At 37.3% G+C, this 21,584-nt stretch overlaps 2 protein-coding genes across 10 annotated transcripts; both read left to right on the plus strand.

Annotated features, from left to right (window-relative positions):
- The first annotated feature begins 375 nt into the window (after positions 1 to 375).
- Positions 376 to 5,199, plus strand: LOC103985668 (E3 ubiquitin-protein ligase WAV3). The gene is made up of 2 exons (XM_009403442.3): positions 376 to 1,085; positions 2,852 to 5,199. Exons 1-2 carry the CDS (start codon positions 828 to 830, stop codon positions 4,760 to 4,762), a joined length of 2,169 nt encoding a protein of 722 aa, XP_009401717.2. The 5' UTR covers positions 376 to 827; the 3' UTR covers positions 4,763 to 5,199.
- A 1,824-nt stretch (positions 5,200 to 7,023) lies between these two features.
- Positions 7,024 to 19,631, plus strand: LOC103985667 (bifunctional riboflavin kinase/FMN phosphatase). 9 transcript variants are annotated; one of them, XM_018825669.2, is made up of 13 exons: positions 7,183 to 7,322; positions 7,446 to 7,714; positions 9,982 to 10,056; positions 11,875 to 11,983; positions 12,221 to 12,407; positions 14,171 to 14,301; positions 15,239 to 15,308; positions 15,414 to 15,479; positions 16,765 to 16,919; positions 17,007 to 17,102; positions 18,809 to 18,960; positions 19,027 to 19,110; positions 19,196 to 19,631. In XM_018825669.2, exons 4-13 carry the CDS (start codon positions 11,908 to 11,910, stop codon positions 19,343 to 19,345), a joined length of 1,167 nt encoding a protein of 388 aa, XP_018681214.2. In that variant the 5' UTR covers positions 7,183 to 7,322; positions 7,446 to 7,714; positions 9,982 to 10,056; positions 11,875 to 11,907; the 3' UTR covers positions 19,346 to 19,631. The 9 variants fall into 9 exon arrangements, with proteins under 9 accessions (XP_009401712.2, XP_018681214.2, XP_018681215.2 ...); XM_018825670.2 differs by lacking the exon at positions 9,982 to 10,056; XM_065109516.1 differs by lacking the exon at positions 7,446 to 7,714 and having other exon boundaries at positions 7,185 to 7,322; positions 9,982 to 10,137.
- The last annotated feature ends 1,953 nt before the right edge of the window (positions 19,632 to 21,584 follow it).

The raw sequence follows: 21,584 nt of genomic DNA on the forward strand, positions 1-21,584 counted from the left end.
TCTCAATCAAAGTATCTCTCAAAGTTAGCAAAATATAGGAAAAAAGAGCTTCAGTTTGGATAAGTCTTCCTTTCTTTGTTTCTGATCCTTCCTCTAAATCCAATTTTAAAGAGAGGACAGAAAAATAACACTAATTATAATATCAGTTTGACAGCTTTTTAAGTCAAAATTAATTAAAAGGAATCCATATACGCAAGGATATGATGAGTTGACCAAACATCGCTAGTATTTCTTACTCGCCCGACAAAGAGATCCCGTCACGTTTCTAGCATGCCATGGGAAACTCGTTTCCCCCAATCCACCAAAGCAGACCAGCCTACCCCGAGAAGTCAAAACCACCCGACAAAATCTTTCATATCCGTCTGTCGCTCATCATCTCTCTTTAAGTAAAAGAATTCTTACTCTCCTCTCCCTCTTCCTTCTTCCCCTCCTCTCCCTCCTCGCCTCGTTTCCCAAAAGTCTGCTCGAAAGGTCAAAACCATCTCTGTCTCCAATGGCGGCTCCCTCCGCGCGAGAACCCGGCACCTCCTCTTACCCTTCCCGTTCCCGTGCTCGTTCCATCCGCTGACCCGGCCCCACCGCGCCGCCGCTACCGCCTCCACCTTCACCGCCATTGTTTCCCTCCTCTCTCCCACCAACCCTTGTTTTTTGACTATATACACCATTTCCCTCTTCTGATCCTAGTAAAGGAGAAGAGGTTTCCGAATCCTGATTCCAAGATCTGATCTTTTTGGACCGGGGAGTGCGGTCGGGGAGGCAAGGCGGGATCTTGATATTGCTCGGCACGCGATTCTCGAGGAGAGGGCTGACGAAGAGGGAGGGAGAGAATGGGGAGTTTGTGGAGGAAAGCGAAGAAGGCGATGGGGTTGAACCTCTGCGTCCACGTCCCGAGTGCAATGGGCGACGACGGGTTCCCCTCCGGTGGGCCCGCCGCCGGCTGGAGGGTCTCAGACGCTGCTGCGACCGCGACGTCCTCGCCGGCGGGGTCGGTGGGGGCCTCGGAGTTCCAGGCGCTGATGCCGTCGACTCCCACGCTGTCTTCAGGCAGCCTCCGGGTGTCCAAATCCGGCAGCAGATCGTCAAAGGTTCGGCCTTTTTTTCGTTCCTTTTCGCTTCTCGATGAGATCCATCGTTCTGTAAGGATTGTTTTGGCGTTTTGGTGGATTCATGTAAGAGTTATGCATACAATCAGCGATAGAATGCTTGTGCTTGCTCTCTTCCCAAGGAATTTTCTCTGGTTTTCTTTTCTTTTTTTTACTCTTGCGCGATGTACTTTCAGAACATGGATTCAGACGATGATGTTTATAGATCTTCCTTTTTTGCTTTCTTGTTTCTCTTTTGATGTTGCTTTTGTTGGTGTTTTGCCCTTCGAGGACCAATGACATCTGACTCGCTCCAAAAGAAAGGGTGAACCGCCTGTTCTCTTTTCTATTTTAATGCATCAATGCCTTCAGACATCCTCGAAAGGGGGTCGACCGCTTCATGTGAAGAATTGTTTTGTTCTGGTTTGCTTTATTAAAACAAGTCTTTGTTGACCATTTCTGGTGGTGGTTCTGAGGATAAACTTCGAAGCAATTTTATGAGGGAAAAATGATGATTTTGTATCGATTTTGGTGGACTGGTCAAAACTTTTCTTGATTTGCTCATTGTCTTGTTCGTTGGCCCAAATTTATATTTTTGAGCGGTATATAGAATATAGTGCTTGCCTTTTATATCCTAGAAAACCAAATTAAATGAGACATATTATTTGAAAGAAATAAGATTTGCTTGCTTATCAAACTGCCTGTCTGGAATTGGTGCTTGAGCTGCTCAAATAAGAAGCCATTTACTGTGGAAATTGTAACAGATGTCGTCCTTTTCCTTGAACCGCTGTGCTTTAAATGCTGTGATTTGGGGCAATGTAGCGTTTTGTCAGTTGATTTGCTGAGTTTCATGCTTGATTTATCATAAAAGCTAAGCGACAGCCAGAAGAAGATAAACCACAATATGCATTCTTTCCAATGTCTAACACTGTTTCCTGAGGTTGTCAAGCCAATAGTCTCAAATTGTAATACAGTTTTGTTTTCTTGTTGACACACAATTTACTGAACTTTTTTAAGTATTACATAAGATGGGTCCTAAACGCTTATGGTGGCACCCGAACTCCCCTGACATCTTGACTGTGTGCACTGCTTGAGCTGCGCCTTAACCACTAGAATGTTTCCTAGGAGACAGAACAATCTGAACTAAAGGTCTTGTTAATTTGCTCATGTTTGGGGTGCCATTGCCAATTTGGTTTTGTGATTAATTGTTTGCTTATACATTCTCCTATCGATTCAGGTTCTCCTTGTGTGATGCAGCCTTAACTCAGATTCAATAAACTGCAGGAAATAAAAATTGGAATATTGCAAATTTACGAGCTAAGATTCACCAAAATTTCCTATTTTTGCGTGTTATCCTGAATACTATTTTGATTAGCAGGATCTACCTTGCTGTCAAAATCTTGCATGTTTCATATATAATTCTACTGACATGATATGTGTTCTATATGCACAGTCCAAACCTGTATTTCATATTACTAAGTGAAAGGTTGCCGGTTAATATCTGTGGTTCCGACTAAAGCTTTTGATTAGTTTAATGTGATGATATATATCATGAGCGTTCTAAAGAATAACCAATGCTGTTTATACACTTGATTTGCACTGCTTTTTGGATGATGGCGTGGCATATGAGCTCCCTTTGCAATCATTTTCAAATTAATTCTTGTTCAACTTTGCTTCTTGAACATTTCACTGTATTTAGATTTTACTTAGGCTTCTAAGTATTGTAGTTGACACTCGATTTCTTGACATTGCAATAATTAATTTTTCAGAAAATATGTGCCATATGTCTTGGATCCATGAAAGCGGGACATGGTCATGCACTCTTCACTGCCGAGTGTTCCCACACATTTCACTTCCATTGCATCACTTCAAATGTTAAGCATGGCAACTATGTCTGCCCACTTTGCAAAGCCACTTGGAAGGAGATCCCTTTCAAAGGCTCTCTACCTTCTGAGCATCCTCATGGAAGAGCGAGAGTAAACCCAGTCAGTTGGCTGCAGGAAGGTCATATGACTGTTGTCCGCCGACTTCCTCATGCAGACTCCACAAACAGGCGGCGTGAACAGTTTCCTTCTCACTTTCGTGAATTAGAACCGGAAAATTTTAATGATGATGAGCCTTTGGATTTGCTATCTGAAACAGTCAGAAATTCCCAACAAAATTGTCCTAAGATAGTAGAGGTCAAGACATATCCCGAATTCTCAGCTATTTCACAATCAGCTTTGGTGGAGAATTTTGCTGTCCTGGTCCATCTGAAGGCTCCTCATGCTAGCATGAAACAGAATCCTGGCAGAAACCACAACGCAAGCTCCACAGCGTCACAAAACTCTCGTGCTCCAATAGACCTGGTTACCGTGCTTGATGTCAGCGGCAGCATGGCTGGCACAAAGTTGGCACTTCTTAAGCGTGCCATGAGTTTTGTGATCCAAAACCTTGGGCCATCTGATCGCCTTTCGGTCATTGCCTTCTCATCAGCTGCACGACGTCTTTTCCACCTGCGGCGAATGTCCGACTCTGGTCGACAGCAGGCTTTGCAAGCTGTCAATTCTTTGGTGTCCAGTGGAGGGACAAACATCGCCGAAGGCCTTAGGAAGGGGGTCAAGGTAATTGAAGAACGGAAGGAGAAGAATCCAGTGTGCAGCATCATCCTTCTCTCTGATGGCCAGGACACTTACACTTTTCCCTCGAGTGCAACTGGAGCTCAACATTCACAACTGGATTACAAATCACTCGTGCCGCCCTCAATTATTAGTGGCACAGCAATACCAGTCCACGCTTTTGGTTTTGGTGCTGACCATGACTCTGCTGCCATGCATTCTATTTCAGAAGTCTCTGGTGGGACTTTCTCTTTTATTGAATCAGAGATCGTCATTCAGGATGCCTTTGCACAATGCATTGGTGGGCTTCTTAGTGTGGTCGTGCAGGAGATGCAGTTGGATGTGGAGTGTGTGCATCCTGGTGTGCAGCTAGCTTCTATAAAATCAGGTAGCTACAGGAATCAGTTGTTGAATGATGCTCGCACCGGATTGATCGAGGTAGGTGACCTTTATGCTGATGAAGAGAGGGACTTTCTGGTTTCGGTAAATGTTCCATGTGCCAAAGAAGAGATAATACTCCTTAAGGTGGCCTGTGTCTATAGGGACCCAATTTCAAAAGATACTGTTCATTTGGAAGTTAAAGAAGTAAGAATTCAGAGGCCAGAAATCATCTTATCCCAAACCCCCTCGATTGAGGTCGACCGTGAGAGGAACCGTATTGAGTCTGCTGAGGCAATGTCTGATGCGAGGGCTGCCGCCGAGCGAGGTGATCTATCTGATGCAGTTTCAATACTCGAGCAGCGTCGAATGATACTGTCCGAGTCCTTGGCTGCACAGTCAAACGACCAACTATGTTTGGCTCTGGATGCAGAACTGAGGGAGATGCAAGACAGGATGGCAAGTCGACAGAGATACGAGGCCTCGGGGCGTGCTTATGTGCTGTCGGGACTGAGCTCGCACTCATGGCAGAGAGCAACCACACGTGGCGACTCGACCGATAGTGCTAGTCTTGTCCATGCTTATCAGACGCCGACGATGGTTTACATGCTAAATCGTTCACAGACTATGTGCCCCTCACCTCGGCATCCTGCTCCACCCATCCAGCATACAAGGTCTTTCCCTTCTCAGCCACAGTCAAACTAGTCGAAGTCTCTGATTCAACGGAGGGTTAAATTAAATAAAAAAAAAGGAACCATGTCTTGTTTAATACCTGTCTCTTCTCTTCTTATTTGAGGTGGTGGTGGTGGATATGGTGGTATACTGGTGAAAGTAAAGCTGAAGCGGTTTTAAGGCATACAAGGTGGAGGGATACATGTATGGTGTAAATGAATAACTCTGGAGGTGGGATAAAGTGGTAATGTGGGTGAAATGGTATAATGTTAAGAGGGAGAAGGTGTAGGTAATAGCTTTATTGGTTTTTATTTTTTATTTTCCTCTTTGAACTTTGTTGTTGGTGATGTACATAGGAGAAGGTTTTCCCTGAAGAGGACGATGTCGTAAGGTTGTAATCTCTGCAAATATTTGGGGGGTGCATTCTTCTCTTGGATTCATCTATCTACTATTGTCAGACTATTTCTTCATCATTTTTCTCTTGCCACTTTTGGATGTCCTTGTGGATGGTTTGCCCGTGATATGGACTTCTCAGCGACATATACACTGACTCTATTCCTCACTTGGTTGTTTGAATGCTCCTTTGCCAGGTCTTACTGGTACTTGGTTACATGGGTAATACTAGAAATGCAAGACTGGGTCATGGAATTACAAAGGATCACAACACTGTTATCATCTCTGGCTGTATCTTGTGGTGTGTTATATGTAGTATGGTTCATGCTAAACCTTGAAAAGCTCAACAGGAGGAAGACATGGAACATTGAAGTAAAAGCAACATAAGAATCACAAACCCATCGATGTGTTTTACCAAGCTGTTCATACATGTCGAAAAATTAATCTTGTATTAGCACTGAGGATTTCCAGGTTGTGGATGCTGTCGATCGACAGAGTGCACCACCTTGGCAGACACAAAACATTATCAGAGACATCCATGTATTGACAAGTCATTTTGGAGTTTACATTCAGTCACATTTGTACACAGATCAATAGAGATGCCAATTAGGAAGCCATTTCATGTACTCGTTATAAGTTAGTTCATTATCTTCTTTTTGAAGGAAAAAAAAAAAAACTAATCTCTTCATGTTTATCTTCATTTGAATTTATGAAATTAAACTTGAGTTTTTAAACTACTTATGATCTTTTTGCCCCATAACTAATAAATCAACACCGACTTACCATTAAAACGATATGGATGAACGAACCCTTGGCATACTATTTAGACAACACTGACTTATATATATATATATATATATACATAAGACTTAAATAATATCTTTTGATATTCTCATATATCTTTTGAGGAGTTAACAAGAGGTTTTGGGTTTCATTTAGTCAGTAGTGGATAATCAAAGAAGGCTGTAACAACCTCATTTATCATATGACCTCAAGTTGTTCAAATTTCTTTTGTTAATCATAAAGAAAATCTTAATGTATCAAGCAAGATAACTCAACCTTTTCATAATATTGATCTCGTTAAAGGTCCTCTTGCACACCTCTTTTTATCTAAAAAGATAGGCAGAAAGATCTTTTAAGAATTTTCTCATGCACAAAAGATCGACTTCAATAGATGGAGCAAAAATGATCAACCTTAATAAATATGCAACATAAAAAGAAAGCCAAATCTAACCTAAGTCAAGCACAAAAAATAAAAATAAAAATAATTACAATGGCTAATCACATACTTGACCCATGATAAATCTATAATATTTGACGAGCGATAGACTTACTATTTGAGCCTATGCCTAATCAAGTATGGTCAAATCAATAGTGTTTAAACCCATGTAGCTTGATCTATCAACCTGCACACCCAACCTGCCTCTTAAAAATAAAATAAAGGAGCTCTTCTTTGGAAGAAAAACTCCTCTTGCTTTCTACTTATACTAATATTAATAATACAAGTGTTATAGAAGGTTTACATGTGCCCATATTATCCAACATGACTAAAGCACCTTGTTTACATGCTTTCTTTTGGGATAAAAAAGAAAAAAAAATACTTTCTTCAGGGATAAAAAAGAAAAAAAAATGATAGATCTAACATGACCTAAAACATTTTCTTTGTATGTAATATATCTGATCAAGACAAAAGAAAATCTAAACATATAATGTGTCGTAGCATCTCTATTTATGCATGGTACATCTAGGATGATAAAAGAATATTTGAATTAGTACGGAAGGCATCTCCTTTCATATGTGATGCATCCATTGGAGGAGTAAAAGAAGAGCATTCAATGCGTCTCTCTGGATGTAATGTGTAGCCACTCAAGACGAAACAAAATATCTAAAATACCCGACACGCCCATGACATTTACTTTTATGCCCAATGTGTTTGTCCAAGGTAAAACAATATTATTTGAAACACTATACACAACCAAAACATTCCTTGGAACCATCTTTGCGATTCGTGCGACCACCTGAACGGCGGATCATCTCAAGGTGGGGGGAGAGGTCTGGAGGTGGGGTGCCCACGAATTCTTCGAGAGTCGGAGATTGTCTTCGCCGTTGCTTCTGCGGTTCTTTCACCTCTAATCCGATCAAGTTTCCAGGAAGACGATGGTCGTCTGCGAGCGCCGCTAGGTTTTGCCTATTGTTTCTGGTAACTCCCACCATGATCTCATCTTTTTGTTCCTCTGTCAATTCTTTTAATTTTACAAGTATTGCAAGCATAATACCAGTTTGTTTACTAACTAATCGAGCTAATCTGTTGGGGGGATTCAAGAAATAGCAGTAAACGGCAGCGAAAAATTGGGTCTTTATTGCGGAATTCCACGACTAAGGAATCCTCTTCACCACCGCGTCTTACAGCCGCCTTAAGCCAGCCACCACCGTAACCCATAAAAAAAAATAGGAAAAGAAAATAAAATAAAAAAACAGAAGAAGCGAAGCAGAAGAGAAAAAGGAAACAGAGGAAGAAGAAAGGGAAGAGAGAGGGAGAAAGAAACTTACCAGCCTTCGTTTTTGGCATTGGAGATCAGAAAACTAAATTAGGTATGGTTTTGAATTCTGTAACTTTCCTGCTAATTAGATTACCAAATAGGGTTATCAATTAGCTAATTTTAGCTTCCTAAGTTAATAGGATCCTTAATAATATTAATTTTTAATTATCATTAGTTTATTCTCAAAGAATTATGTTTTAAGCTAATCTGATGGGGAAAAAAAGGACAAAGCTAATCTGTAATAGTGCTTTAAGTGGTAAATGTAACCTGTAAAATTAATTACTTTATGCTGTACTTTAGGTTTTTTTCTTTTTTTTTTTAAAAAAGATAAAATTATAGTCGCAATATTATGTGGGAATTAACAGAGAGATTAAGCATGTTTATCAAGTTATAAACGTACTTACAGTGTATAGGGAATTGATAAAATTTTAGAATAATTAGAAATGGTAACAATGAAAAATGAAGAATAAAATAAAATTAATATATATATGATATTTATTTATATTTTATGAGTGATTTGTGAATAATATTGTGTGTATAATTAGGAGAAGGAGTGTTTTGATTATTAAGTGAATCAAGGATACACAATTTGAGTCTGGACTTACGAATGGGGGTTATATATTGGTTTTATTTAGAAACTAGTGTTTTGACACAAGAAGATATATGTTATCTATACCATAGGGGTTAAACATGGTTCTAGGTTTTATCACGGAAATATAACATGATCGTCGTCGTTAGCATTACTATGACTATATTTTTGACATGTACTTTTGGTTATAGTTATATTTATTATAAATTTAGACATATTTTTAGCTATATTTATTTTGATTACAGATAACTAATCATCATCATTTATATGAATATGATATTTATTCTGATATACCATTTAGCTATAGTTATGGTTTTGTTTATTTTGAAATAAATATAAAGCTTATAGTATTTGATATAAATAATAAGAATAATTTGACATTTTTAATGTTGTATTAAATTGATTATGAAAAGTACTTATAATTATATATTTGTACGTATTTGTAATAAATTTTGATTGGTATATGAGTTATGGTGTTTATTGGGATGTTGTTTGCTCATATGTTTATTCTTTGAATTTTTAAATCCCGAGAAATAGTCTAGTGTGGACATGTTTGAGGAAAAATATTATTGTTTGAAACTTTTTTTATTTTGGACTTGTATGATATTAATGTGCAATGTTATTTTGGATATGCTCTGGTGATCTTATAGTTATGTAAATGTATAGTGTCGACTGTGATATAATATAAATTTTTTTATGATTATACGATGGTAAATAACTTGGTGGACCATGTAAAGATTATGTTGCTTGTTCAGGTTTTGATCGTGCAATTTATGTTGGATTATTTTGTTAGATATAAGTTGTTGAAATATAATTAAACATGTTATGAATGTCCTATGATTGAATTGTTTATGAGTTAAAAAATAATAAATAACCTATGGAGGCCAATTTTTTGATACCTGCTTTTGCATGATTAGTATGGCTATGATGTGGATCCTATCAATAGGGGTTACATTGGTATTTATTCGGAAGCTAGTTTTTTCTGGACAAGGAAGATATGTGTTATCTATATCATTGGGGTTAAACATGATTCTGGGTCTTATCACATGCATATAACATAACAGCAACTGTTGGTATTATTATGACTATAGTTTTGACATTTACTTTTAGCTATAGTTATATTTATTATAAATTTATACATACATCTTTAGCTATATTTATTGATGTTATGGTTAACTCATTGTCATTTATATGAATATGATATTTATTCTAATATACCGTATAATTATAATTATGGTTTTGTTTACTTTGAACTAAATGTAAAGCTTATAATATTTGATAGAAATAATAAGAATGATTTGACATTTGATATGTTGTGTCAAATTGATTGTAAAAAGTACTAATAAATATATATTTGTATGCATTTGTAATAAGTTTTGGTTGGTATACACGTGAACATGTTTGAGGAAAAATATTATTGTTTGAAACTCTTTTTATTTTGGAGTTATATGATATTAATATGCAATATTATTTTGGATATGCTATGGTGATCTTGTAGTTATATAGATACACGGGTGTTCACTGTGATATAATATAAAATTTTGATGATTATATGATGATAAATAAAGATTTTGTTGCTTGTTCACGTTTTGATCATGCAATTTATGTTGGCTTCCTATTGGTAGGTGAGTTGTTAAAATATAATTAAACATGATATGAATGTCGTATGATTGAATTATTTATGAGTTAAAAATAAATAAATAACCTGTCGAGGTGAATTATTTGTGCAGGTTTTAGCCTTGCAATTCTAAAAAAGGATTGCAGCGTTGGGTGTTTAGCAAGAGGAGTTGTTTCAGAGAATTCTTGTAACGATCCATTTAGTCGATGCTTCGTATCATTGCAGATGCTAATTCATAATTTTTACTTGAACGCCGAACGTTTGATCGGTTGGTCTTTTCTAGATGGACTTATCGTACACGAATCTTTCAGCAGTTTCTTGTGCTTATTAGTATGAGTGGTTTGATGATCTCTTCTTGACATTTTCGAAAGTAGGTTTGATATATATGGCTTTTGGGCTTTCTCATCGTCACAGATGTTTAAGGTTTTAAGCCGTCGGGAATAATATTGCTTTTGTCCAAAATGTTCGTTTTTGAGGATCTATACGCTTTGTAAGACACCTGATCTGTTTAATCACTATGTTGGTCGGATGAGGTTTCCATGCTTTGCTTGCTTCGTATCGCTGATGAAGTGTCATTCAGTGGTTAGGTGCAAGCCTCATGCCCATCTCTCATCCCCGATTTGACCCGACCCTCATCCCTGTTAGATGCAAGTCGACCGACGACCGACCACCAGTGTTCTCCCAGCGGTGGCGGCGGTGCAGCGCGACACCTTCCCGCAGTACCTCCCTCTCTCTTAGCGCGCTCTCTCCCCTCGACACCTCTCTCTCTCTCTCTCCCTCTCTCTGGCAGGGCAACGCTCCCACCCTCTGCTGTACTCGGTCTCTCTCTCGCTCTCTCTCTCTCTCTCTCTCTCTCTCCAGTGCGTCGGGTAGGCCTCGCTCGTACCCTCGCGCTGGAGGCGGTAGCCCTCTCTCCCTCTTCCTTTTCCATGGCATCCTCTATACCTCTCCATTTCTTTGGACGGCCCTGTCCGCCTCTCTCTCTTTCTTCCAGGAGTCCGCCCTCCTCTCGGCCTCCTGTCGCTGTTAGCCCTAGCGCTTCCTCCCCTGCAAAATTATGTTAATTTTTTGTTTATAATAGTTAATTATTGTAAATAAGAGTTTATGATTTGTGTCAATTACTGTATTTGTGACTACTAGAATTTCGAATTGTTAATTTTTGCTATTTTGAATCGTGCTAATTTTGATGTTAATATTCTTTTTCATGGGTTATTTTGTTATTAGATTTGGAGAATTTAGTACTTTAATGTTTTGTAGATGGTTAAGTGAATATAATTTGATATTTTGCGGTGATAATTTGAATCTGAAATCATATGGAACTTATATTTTGTCTTTTTTTATTTTAATGATTGAATTTCTTCTTTTTTTTATTCTTTTATCATCTTTATATAGGTGAGTGCCTAGTACCTGCGGCATTTTAGAACATTGGCATCTTTTAGCGCAATAGCCCAACACCTTCAACAACATTGGTGTCGATGAATAGTGCCATTCTTTGTACATAATATTGTCTTGAACTCTTGATATAATATTTGAATATTAACGTAATGTTACTACATACTAGAAGAAGAATTCTCTTCTAATTGTGATAGAATACATAACCAATAAGTTAATCAATGAAGGTGTGAGCTAGCTTAGCTGGTAAAGACTTTAACAGTTTATCACAAGGTCCTAAGTTTGAATTCTGCCTTCACCACTTATCATTTGCCCCCCAAAAAAAAAGTTCACCAATTTCTTCACTTCACAAAATTTGGAGGTCTTATGGTATGCAACTTTTAAATGAAGAACAAGTATACTTTGTTTTTATAACATCATTTTAGAAATTAGAAAGAATATAGTAGACTTTTTATATATTACTTACTGGAATTTGAACGTATAAAAATTTGCCATTGCTTATAGTTACCAGAACAGTGCAATTTCTGTGTATAGAGCTAAAATGAAAATGAAATTATTGTTGTTTCATGAAGCTTTGTGCAGTTACTCGTACTGACTTTCTATTGGTTCTCAGAACCAACTTCATAGCTTTGTTGAGGTTTGGAAAATGGCCGCAACCAAGCATTTTCCTCGGATGGTCTCACATGTGATTCTTGATTTGGATGGTACACTTTTAAATACAGGTGTGTACTTACCCACATTTTTCTTGATCATTTTTTTCATGGTAAGTACAATATATATTTCACAATTTTTTCCAATTTCATTACTGTCGTAAAATCACACACATAGTGAGATGGACCTTTGACTTATATGCTGTTGCAACACACATAGAGATACATTTACAAATATGTCTATGTACCGAGCTTTCTTCTTTAAGTTTCATGCTTAGAGTTCATCTCCTAATCTTTAACCGGTGACAGATGGTGTCATGAATGAAGTTCTCAAAGTATTCCTTGTTAAATATGGCAAAAGATGGGACAATAAAATATCTCAGAAAATAATAGGGAGGACACCTTTGGAAGTTGCAACTGCAGTTGTGAAAGATTTTTCACTTTCTCTGACAACTGAGGAGCTCATGTCTGCAATTTCTCCAATGTTCTCTGACCAGTAAGCATCATGACATTCTTCCTGTGATTATCATCTTTGTGCTATCTATATCATTCATTATTGAACACAGCTGCAATATATGATTAGAGGGAATGTAGTGTCACTTAATGCTCATGTTTCTTTTTTATGTCTTCGCCTATCTTTAGCGATGATATTAACATTTTTCCTCAGTGCAGTCTGAGGTAGAGAAAGGACTGTTTAAGGGCCTTGATGACAGTGAATGTACCCACACCTTTTATAGATAATGTTTTCCTCTGTTCTTTCCGAAACTGCAGCTAAGACAGTATGTGGCTGACAAATTAAGAAAATTGAATAAAAGGAGATAGTAATATTGTGAGAGAAGAAACTACTAGAAAGGAGGGACTAAAAGGGATCCAACACCATTGCAGTTCCATCTTTGCTGGTTTTTTTTTCCGAAAAACTAAATCACTTTTCCAGGGGCCAGTTCTTGGCCTTTTTTTTCTGTAAGTTGGTTTTGCTATTATTACTGCCTGTTCTTAGTTTTAAGCAAAGAGAGCTGAAGACAAACCCCTGGTGACTATTGTAGTTGTGCACTAATTTTGAACTTGATAGGCTTTTGATATGTCCCTTTTGGGTCCCTAAAATTGGCCTAAAACTACTGGTCCCATGGTTATTTTATAATATTAATAGGAAAATATCTACGAGAATAAAATTTTTCCTTTCGGGGTAGTCAGTTTCCAGTTTTCTCTGAACCGGAGGACACACAAGCTCAGGTGTTTGAAGACTTCTCGATGAAATTATAGGGAAATTTCTTCTAAAATTACAGCATACAAAAATTTGAATTCAACAGTTATCACAAATGTAGCAAGTATCTTGAGGCCTATTGGTTATTGATTTTGATTATTTTTGAAAGCAAATCATGTTGAGTTTCAACATTTAATATGTATTTGCATGTCAAACAGTTTGAACTGAAAACCTTGGTCATGTTCAGAAAAGAGAAATTCAAGCAGATAATCTTCCTTTTTCATTTCTCTTCTGTTCAATTGATGCCAAAGAAGGAAAGGGAAAAAATTGTTTGCCACTGGAATCTAGGTTGTCTAAGAGACCTTGGGGTGAACCTTTAGAGGTTTCCTGATATTTTGAGATATTTGGTTTTCTCCCTTCTCTTTTCCTTCCTGTATTTTCTTCCTCCACCCAGTTACGTGTCAACATGCCAAAATCTCAATCCACATCCAAATGTAGGTAGCTAGAGCTATTTTAGACCAGGATTGCAATCATCTGCTGAATCCAATTTGATATACTGAACATGCATGGATGATATCCAAATGAATTGAGCTTGATACTTAATTTAGAATAATGTAGGACCTGCTGGAAGTTTAAGATGTCTTGGATTCTTAGGTTAAATAATTAGGCTTAAGAAAGCTGTTTGGGCTGTTATGAACCATGGTTTAGAAATTCACAAAAGTATGCTGGCAGTTAGTTAGAGCTTGAATTACAGATAAACAATAACTTGATGCAAGAAGAGTAACAATATGTTGCTGGAATTTTAGTTTAACAATCAGTTATTAGTAATAAAAATCATAAACATATAGAGCAATGCCAGAATAAAATACATTATAGAGTTGATTATGAGGACTTATTCCAATTCCTAGCAGTCACAGCCAGTGTTCTTGGCCACACGTGGTCATGACCCATGCATGGACAGGCCATATTTGTTATGCTTCTTTTTAACTAAGGAACAGTATTTTGTTGAAGGTTCTTTTTTTAACTTTGACTTGAATTACTGCATTTTTTAACTGAAGGTGGTGCAATATCAAAGCTCTGCCAGGTGCTAATCGGTTGATTAAACATCTGAGGAGTAATGGGGTGACTATGGCTTTAGCTTCAAACTCTTCAAAATCCTGCATAGAAGCAAAGATTTCTTTCCACCAAGGTATAATGGCAGCTTAAAAAGCATTATGTTTCAAAACCAAGGTTCTCTGTTTCACCCAGACTGGTACAAAATAGTTTGTACTTACCGGTCCGAGTGTAGACTGGTACTTGGGCTGGCCCCGCCTTAGCTTCAAACTCTTCAAAATCCTGCATAGAAACAAAGATTTCTTTCCACCAAGGTATAATGCCAGCTTAAAAAGCATTATCTTTCAAAACCAAGGTTCTCTGTTTCACCCAGACTGGTACAAAACAGTTAGTACTTACTGGTCCGAGTGTAGACTGGTACTTGGGCTGGCCCCGTTTTGGTTGGTCAGGTCCAATCCATTAGAAAAATAAAAAAAACTTAAATCTCCAATTAGGGCTCGCGTATGCGAGCCCATTTGCTAGCACTCTTCTCACAAGGAGCATGGAATGGCTCTCGAGCTTTTGCCATCCAACACTGCCACTCCTGTCATTCGTCGCCGACATTGCCTCTACTATCATTCATCATCACTTACCTGCCTTGTATGCTTCCTCCTCCTCCACCGCTTCCTCTTTTTCCTTCCTCCTCCACCACCCTTTCATCTTGTTCCTTCTTCTTCCTTTTCCTCCATCGCTCTTCTTTTTCCTTCTTCTAACTCCTTCCTCCTCTTCCTTTCTCTTCCTTCATCCTCCTTTGTCTTCCTCCTCCTCCTTCCTTCTCTTCCTCCACTGAGCATGCATCTTCTCTTTCATCTTCGAAACATCGGTGTGTATCGATACACTGACCAGTACCATGTGTCAGTACACCGTTACATACTGGTCTTGCCAGGGACTGATATGGGTCTAATACGTGATACAACATTCCTTGGTTTTAACATATTGATATATTTATTTAAGTTTTCTCCTACTGCTGGCATTTTGATTATTGTTTCTCACTTTCTCTTATTTGTTCTCATAATGTTATTTCTGATACTTAGGCTGGAAAGAATCATTTTCTGTTATCATTGGTGGTGATGAAGTTACTACGGGAAAGCCATCCCCAGAAATGTGAGACACTAAAACGAGTAGCATGATTTGTTGATTTTTTTATGCTTGGCACATTGTTCATTATATTAATGTTTACTTTGGAAATTTTGAATTTTTGTGGACAAGATTCCTTGAAGCTGCCAAAAGAATGAATGTTGATATTTCAAATTGCTTGGTGATCGAGGACTCATTGTAAGTTTTCAAATCTTAATTCTCCTCAATTTTCTTTCCTTCCACCATCATATATCTTCATGAGTTTTAGTATTAGTCCTTTCTTCTCTGAATACTGAAATTACAATGAAATAACAAATTTTGATTTTACACAGTAATGAATATCTTATGTATTTTTACTGTATTGTTCTTTTGTTTTATGATTATTTTGCTTCTGCAATAATGGGAAGAATTATAGAGCAGATTTATAATTATGCCTATATCTGATATAAATGCAAATTTTGTTGGTTGATCTTTGACTGTTTAAGTTGAATTTACCTCTGTTTGACGTGTATGACCTTCAATGCTGACATAATAAACCAAATAAACAAAATTAAATATAATTCAATTTGTTAATTGTGAGTTTCTTTGGTTTTGTATTTTCCTAATGATTTACATGATAGATTCAATCCTGCTTTCTTGTTGAATCTTCCATACAAAGATTTGGTTCTTATTATAAAAAGAGGATGCAGTGCCAATAAAGATAGTTAAAATGGTCACTGAGTTATGATTGTTCTGAACGTGAATGAATTTTATAGGAACATACAAACTCAAAGGGCAGCTGTTTGTCCAGTGATGCAAGGACCATTGAATATCTAATGGGCTGCTCATGTCGATGATTTACATTTAATTTAATAAACAAGAATATTATAGAATTTTCAGAAGAAAAATACTTTAAAAATTTTAAAGTGAAAAGTAGTTGGTTTGTTTGTCCTAGACTATCTTAGTGAAGGTAATGAAGTCTTTTGTGTACCAAGTCCTATAGTTATGTTAAGAATTGCAAAGGCGACGCTCCGAGTGTCAAAAGATAAATTTGATTGTTGATCCTTTTTCTATTTTACACCATAATGCAGCCCATCCTATGTCCAGGGTATGATTTATTTAATTTATTGTTAAGATATTATAAGATGGTATAGAAGAACAATCAAAGTTATAATAAGGATAAGCTATATAGAACATTAAGCATAATCAAGTTCCAAAGAGGTAAAATATAGAATATTACATAGGTATTAATGCTTAGTAATATGAGGGGCTTGACATGTAGGTGATTGTTGGCATGTTAGATGAGACCTGGTCCCACCAGGATAGCTAAGGATATATGAAAATGGATACATGGCACATCCTCATCATTCCAATTTTACTATATATATTTCTATTCTATACTCTGTTTTTATAGTTTGCTTGCAAGAACTTGGTCTTGAAGATGTAGCCTTCTCTATGTCATCTGTATATGGCTGTGCTTTCAAGGATGTCTCGTACTTGCCAGGCCTGGCGTTGCTGCTGGCAAAGCAGCAGGAATGGCAGTGGTAGCAGTGCCATCTCTTCCAAAACAAGCTGGTCTTTACAGTTCAGCGGATGTGGTAATCAATTCTTTGCTTGATCTGCATCCTGAAAAGTGGGGCTTACCTCCTTTTGAAGATTGTATGCTCTTAAAGCTCTGTTTAAAAATTTATCACTTTGTGTAAGTTTTTCCTTCGCTTCTGAAGATTTCCTGCCTACAAATTGCAGGGATTGAAGGCACTTTACCAATTGAACCATGGTATATTGGAGGACCTGTTATTAAGGGATTTGGTAGGGGCTCCAAGGTACTTGGGATACCAACAGGTATGTCAGGATTTAAGAAGTTTATAACTGCATATTTGAGTCAGGATATCAAAGACTGCGAATTTGCCTCTGTTTGTTGTTTCGCAAAGGTGTCTGAAGCCTTGTGCAACTGTTTTCAATTTTATTTTCTCTCTACAAGCTGGACTTTGGATTTGGAATATTATAAGGAATTTTCTAAAGATCATATAAGAAGATGAATGTAATCTGTGAAACTTGGTCTGTTGGTTTATCTCTTCTTGTTTAGTTGTGAAATAATTTCTCTAGTTACTTCTTATTCAATTGATCTGTTTAAGGAATCAAGGTATAGACATTGTTGAAAATGGTCTTAGGATAGTTGCACTACTATAGAAAGTCATACTATTATTTTCTGATAGTAGGAATTCATTTTGATACATTCAGTTCTTGTCTTATAAAATGCAATGTTTGCCCTATCGGCCCGAAATGGTATGTACCAGTTGCACTGATGTACCAACACATGGTACACTGGTAAGTACTGGTGTTTCAGAGAGGAAGAAAACAGAGAGAAGAGGAAGGGATGGCAGAGGAAGGAGGAAGAAAGAGGGAAGAAGAGGAAGTGATGGAGGAGGAAGAGAAGAAGAGACCTTACCTAAGACATGGCAGTGCAGTGAGGTCGTGGCAACCGGAGGTCGCCATCGATTGCTGCTTTGGAGGCGATGTTCATGAGCCCTGGAGAGGCGGAAGCAGAGGCAATGCTCGCGAGCGTTACTTAGGTGGAGGCGATGCTTGTGAGCGCTACGGAGGCAGCGCTTGCATGAGAAGTGGAAAACTAGGTTTTCCCGTACCGGTCCGGTAGAAACAGTGAACATTCATAAAATGTTCTGCAAAATTTACATTATAATATTTTGACTCCTTCGATGGTGGGCCCTGCCGCCTTGGTACAATGGTAGAATTGCTCCCTTGTAATTTGAGGTTTGAAACTGTGAAAATAAACTCTGGATGAGGATTTACAACTTTCTATATCTGACCTTTGTTGGACCCAGTTCTGACTGTTTGCCTCTTGCGCTTGGCTGCCTGAAGTCACAAGTTAACGAGTGAACAGTGATAATACTTTAGTTTAGCAACTGTATATAAAGGTTAAGGTGCAACTGTAAGTTATACGTGGAGAAACATCAAGTGGTTAGAACGCTAACCACGTCAAAGGTATGGTCCAAAGTTTTTCTTCTGTTGGAGCGAGATGAAAATGATGTGTTAATAACTAAGGTCATAGTATGTCTTCTGTTGGAGCGAGATGAAAATGAGGTTGATAGAGAGGTGTTGTTGGGAGACCAATGGATTGTGTTAATAACTAAGGTCATTTTGGGTTCTGTTGCAAAGAAGACATACTATGAAATATGAATATTATTTTGGTAGCCCTCATTGCTTGTATTAGTCTATCCTCCATTGTTACAATCTCTTTATTTGAAAGAAACATTTACTCATACTATGAACTAAAATATTTTTCCATCCTGATTTGTACCACTTAACATTTGTCATGCTACATTCCTTTCCCTTTCTATAAATAACTTAATGACTCAATTTATTATTGATACTTTTTTGTTCTAGAGAGAGATGCACTACATCATTCTCTTTAAATTTCCAAAACAGTGTAATGAATCAATATTAGTAATATTTACTGCTCATACAGTTATTTTTCACTTTGTTTAGTTGGTTGTCAACACTGATCATCCATGTTGCAATATGTGCAGCTAATTTACCTGCAGAAAATTTTTCTACAATACTCTCTGAGCACACATCAGGAGTCTACTTTGGCTGGGCAGGACTCTCAACAAGGGGCATCTACAAGATGGTCATGAGCATTGGTTGGAACCCATACTTTGACAACACCGAGAAGACTATTGTAAGTGTGCTCTTGTCTATAGTTGTCTGGAGTTTGTTCTTTCTAACAGAGTGTTATCGGTTCCAGGAGCCATGGCTACTCCATGACTTTGGTGAGGACTTTTACGGGGAGGAGTTGCGCCTTGCTATTGTAGGCTACATAAGACCAGAGGTATTGGAAAGTAAAGAAAGAACAAAGAAAAATAGAGGAATTTACATCAACTGCTTGTTTGACAGTATTCTGTTTGAACTCACAGGCGAATTTTCCGTCGCTCGAGAGTCTGATAGCAAGGATTCATGAGGATGGTAGGATAGCCAAGAAAGCCCTTGACCTTCCTATATATGCAGGCTCGAAAGATTCACCATATTTGAAGAACTCCATGCTGCGGAGTAATTGTCATTCTTGAATTGCATGAGTTTTAGATGTGTAGAAGAGATAAATCTTTCAGATTGGTCAACGGTCAGAACAAGAACCAAAGTATGGCCTTGTTCACCGCCACATTCATCAAACAGAAGAAGATGCCAAATGCAAACATGATTGTGTTAACCTATATTCTTTTCTAAAACATAAATCTCTTGATCAAACGAGCAAAAAGAGGTGAATGTTTTTCTAATGTTACCTTAAAGCTTGTGAACTTTGCCAAACATTTTCTCTTCTGCTCTAAATGCTATAAGCAGGAAGCACATTGCGCACATCATCTATGTTCTTTCTGGTATTCCTGTGTTAGTTCATTCTTTCTTCAGTCTTCAAAGAATTCGTTACATAAGAGTTTCCAAAGAGTTGTTGCAATACATACTAACTTGGAAGTTCCATGGCTTGTAGCCCGTTTGTTTCACTTCGCCATCCTCCCTCGAACCAGTGAATTCCATTTCCAGGTTCCTTGCAAACAAACCTCAATGTTTCTCTATATTACTTTTTCCGTTTCGTATATCTCACGTCACTCTTTCTAATTGCTCTTTATTGGCCATTCTCCTCCTCTTTTCTCTCCTTCCTCTCTGGCCTTTCTCCGAGATCAGGAACATCTGTGCAGTGCTACATGGGCGTCTCCATCGATAGTACCTCGTCGACTATTGATCAGGAACATCTCTGAAGGACTACAACATCTATGGTAATATCATAGACTTAACTGATTTTAATGATTTTAATATCATAGACTTAGCTGATTTTAGTGACTAAAGTCGCATGATATTCCCTACTTACAAAGATCAGTCTTCTCATGTTCATAACATGAACGATCTGCACAGAAAGAAAACAAATTAGTAACGAACAAAATGTGTAAACAAATTCGTTGTTTGACGAACTTAATTGGAGATCGGCAAGCGTTACTAGATAAAATCCTTCGTTAATAATTAATAATAGTAAACTGATATAATTTACTTACTCGGAACAAATGTACGACAAAGGGTCCTATAATATTCTATATGTTAGGTTGAACTACCTACTACCTATAAAAAATCTTAAATGAAGTTTACTATTCATAATTTATTTATTATTAATATTTTTTTAAAAAATAAAAATAATATAATATTTACTATTCATAATCCTTATATTTTTATTTTTATTTTTTTCCTTCCCCACAACCCTTGCTTGTACACTCCTACCATCAGCTCTCTTGGGTTAATACAATTGATGTAGAAGATAGTGTCTTCTACATCAATTGTATTATTACAATATGTATATAATTCTAAAAATATTAAATCATTATAACAAATATCAAAAACTATTTCTAACCTCCTACTATTTGATCTTTAAGTCATCTCATTCTATCTTTTTTTTATTATTATTTTATGCATCAGGAATGATCTCAATACTATTCAACCCTGTTTAATCAAACAAAACCAAGAAATAATAACCCTATTCATCATCCAAATAGGGGTAGCTACTAAGCAAGGGGGGTGCATGCCCCACAAGAAAAAGTCATAAAAGGAAACCCCTAATTGACGTGCCTTATAAGGAAATTTCTTAAATCATAAGAATTTAGGATACCCCTCTCCTTATAAAACAAGGGGTGTGCCCACATTTAAAAGAAATTATGAAAGCCTTTAGTAATTGGCCCTAGTTTTATAGCCTTAGAGCAGCAAAGAGAAGAGGGAAGAATTCTGCACTACTGCAGCTAACTTATTCTAACTATAACCTTATTCCTCGCATTCTAATATCTGAAAGCTCTACCCCAAAGCTTCGTCTAACTATTGTAAAAAGTCCTCAACGTCTATTATCTATCCAAACCTTAGGAGGGGGTTCTAATAGCACAGATAGGAGGAGACTAAAGACTAGTAGTGATCGCATCATGCCGAGAGCACTAACATATTGTCTAAAAACAACCTATGTTTTCATGCACCTATAAGCTTTGTTTCACGCTTCTATCTTCATTATTTCAAGTCTCATAGTTATGATTTTAACTTAACAAACAATAGATGTTATTTTCTTTCGATTTTATGATTGGTTTTTCAAGTCTCATTCATCAAAACTTTTATTTGAAAGATAGTAACGAGTCAACGGATTATCAAACTCGAACCTTATACAGATCAGATAATATCATAGCAACGTTCTTATGAATGATGATCATGAGACATGGATACAAAAAGTCAAGTGAAGAGCTACAAGAGTTGGAGTTCATGCCATGATCACCCAAAAGAAGAAACACT

The sequence above is a fragment of the Musa acuminata genome, chromosome BXJ2-5 (assembly GCF_036884655.1).
Source record: "Musa acuminata AAA Group cultivar baxijiao chromosome BXJ2-5, Cavendish_Baxijiao_AAA, whole genome shotgun sequence".
NCBI lineage: Eukaryota > Viridiplantae > Streptophyta > Magnoliopsida > Zingiberales > Musaceae > Musa > Musa acuminata.

Bases quoted from the DNA above. Each gene is read 5' to 3' on its own strand.
- LOC103985668 (XM_009403442.3), top strand. From the start codon at position 828: ATGGGGAGTTTGTGGAGGAAAGCGAAGAAGGCGATGGGGTTGAACCTC. The intron at 1,086-2,851 runs GTTCGGCCTTTT...TTAATTTTTCAG, and splicing joins CCGGCAGCAGATCGTCAAAG to AAAATATGTGCCATATGTCT.
- LOC103985667 (XM_009403437.3), top strand. From the start codon at position 7,050: ATGTGTTTGTCCAAGGTAAAACAATATTATTTGAAACACTATACACAA. The intron at 11,984-12,220 runs GTGTGTACTTAC...AACCGGTGACAG, and splicing joins TGGTACACTTTTAAATACAG to ATGGTGTCATGAATGAAGTT. The intron at 18,961-19,026 runs GTAAGTGTGCTC...TATCGGTTCCAG, and splicing joins ACAACACCGAGAAGACTATT to GAGCCATGGCTACTCCATGA.